This window comes from Protobothrops mucrosquamatus, unplaced genomic scaffold (assembly GCF_001527695.2).
Source record: "Protobothrops mucrosquamatus isolate PMUCROS unplaced genomic scaffold, P.Mucros_1.0 scaffold12832, whole genome shotgun sequence".
NCBI lineage: Eukaryota > Metazoa > Chordata > Lepidosauria > Squamata > Viperidae > Protobothrops > Protobothrops mucrosquamatus.
This window is the reverse complement of record NW_015398607.1, coordinates 4,498-6,893: the sequence shown is the minus strand read 5'-3', so window position 1 is coordinate 6,893 and position 2,396 is coordinate 4,498. Positions and strand designations below refer to the sequence as shown.

At 41.2% G+C, this 2,396-nt stretch overlaps 1 protein-coding gene across 1 annotated transcript in view; it reads left to right on the top strand.

The window, feature by feature from the left end:
• Positions 1–441: 441 nt before the first annotated feature.
• LOC107301449 (elongation factor 1-alpha 2) overlaps positions 442–2,396 on the top strand; it is a gene marked incomplete at its 5' end in the record, with an annotated part of 6,045 nt that continues 4,090 nt past the window's right edge. Inside the window, one exon of the mRNA XM_015830671.1 lies at positions 442–676. Coding sequence (XP_015686157.1) covers positions 442–676 — 235 coding nt within the window. The remainder of the gene's footprint in view (positions 677–2,396) is intronic.

The window sequence follows — 2,396 nt, the reverse complement described above, 5'->3', positions numbered from 1 at the left end:
GAAGCAACCTAGAACTAAGGAGAAACTTCCTGACAGTGAGAACAATTAACCAGTGGAACAACCTGCCTCCAGAAGCTGTGAATGCTCCAACACTGGAAGTTTTTAAGAAGAGACTGGACAGCCATTTGTCTGAAATGATATAGGGTTTCCTGCCTGAGCAGGGGGTTGGACTAGATGACCTCCAAGGTCCCTTCCAACTACTACTACTATTATTATTATTATTATTATTATTATTATTATTATTATTATTATTACCTACAAGGTCCCTTCCAACTATATTATTATTATAAAATCACAAAATGGAACAACACAAATGAAGGGGTTAAAAAAAAAATCCAAGAATGCAGGGGGAATGCAATCATTTTAAGCATCACATATCTTCCTCGATCCAGGCTAATTGGGTGATTCTTATATATGTTTATTTTATTTTTTGCCAAATAGGTGATCATTTTGAACCATCCTGGACAGATCAGCGCTGGCTATTCGCCTGTCATTGACTGCCATACCGCCCACATTGCTTGCAAATTCGCTGAGCTTAAGGAGAAGATCGACCGACGTTCTGGCAAGAAGCTGGAAGACAATCCCAAATCTTTGAAATCCGGAGACGCCGCGATCGTGGAGATGATCCCTGGGAAGCCGATGTGTGTGGAGAGCTTCTCCCAGTACCCACCCTTAGGTGAGCCTTCTATTAATCCTTGTAAACGCCGTTACAAGATACAAGTAGTCCTCGACTTATCCCCACAACTGAGCTCAATATTTCTGTTGCTAAGCGGGACAGTTGTTAAGTGAGTTTTGCTCTGTTTTACAATCTTTCCTGCCATAGTTAAGTGAATCACTGCAGTTGTTAAGTTAGTATCCTGGTTAAGTGAATCTGGCTTCCTGAAGGTCGCAAAAGAGGATCACATGACCCCGGGACACTGCGACCGTCATAAATATGAGTCAGTTGTCAATTGTCTGAATTTTGATCACATGACCATGGGGATGCTGCAACAGCTGTAAGTCCCTTTTTTCAATGCCGTTGTAACTTTGAACGGTCAATAAATGAGCTGTTGTAAGACTAAGACTACCTGGTAATTGACCGACCCTTTCTACTGAAATCCATACAGGTAGTCCTCGACTTATGACCATAATGGAGCCTGGGATTTCCATGTCGTAAGTCAAGGAACCCCACTTGCCTGACCCAATTGTCCCTCTTTTGTGGCAATCATCAAGCAAACACATTGGTCCTAAAGCAGTGATGGCGAACCTTTTAGAGACTGAGTGCCCAAACTGCAACCCAAAACCCACTTATGCATCGTCAAGTGCCAGGTGGGCGTGCCCCATCGGGTGGGCATGGCTGCGGTGGTAACGGCAGACTGGGTGGGACTAAAAAGTTCAATCAATCAATTCCAACTTTGCAAGATCTCTTTTTTCCCGCGAGAAGTTGAAATTGACTGATTGAACCTTTTTTTTTTTTGCACATGGCGGCGGAGGCCTAAAGTGAAAAGGTTTTATAAAACCCAGCTGAAGGCCTAGGACTGGGGCGACGATGCGTGTGCCCACAGAGAGGGCTCTGAGTGCCGCCTCTGGCACCCGTGCCATAGGTTCGCCACCACTGTCCTAAAGCATGGGCATTATAAACCGTGATCATGTGACTGCGGAATTCTGTAACTGGATGTAAACATGATTTGCGAAAGGCCTGAAATGTGGTCATGTAACTGGGGTGGGGGTACCGCCTTCAGAACCCCATAACCAGGTCATAAGTACTTTTGCGGACCCTGTCTTAACTTTGAACAATCATTAAGATAGGTAGGTAGGTAGGTAGGTGGGTAGGTAGATAGATAGATAGATAGATAGATAGATAGATAGATAGATAGATAGATAGATAGATAGATAGATAGATAGATAGATAGATAGATAGATAACCTTTATTGTCATTTTTTTTCCTGTGGGCACAATGGCACACATTAAAAATGAAATTTAGTTGCTTCCTCTCAAAGTATACATATACATAACACATTTAAAACATACTATATAGAACATATGTATAGACCTACACCCTACTATCAACAGCCCGCTTAAGTATCCAAATAAAGATCCAGGATCCTATAATAATAATAATAATAATAATAATAATAATAATAATAATAATAATAATAATAATAATAATAATAATAATAATAATAATAATAATAATAATAATAATAATAATAATAATAAAAGTTGGAAGGGACCTTGGAGGTCATCTAGTCCAACCCCCTGCTAAGGCACTGGTCTTTGAAGTTTGATAAGATTTTCTGGTAAAGCGTTTCGGGGTAATGAAAGAAAAGGCTTGGGGACCCCCTTGCTATAGACTGGGGGTCTTCAAACTTGGCCCTTTGATGACTTGTGGACTTCAACTCCCAGAATTCCTCAGC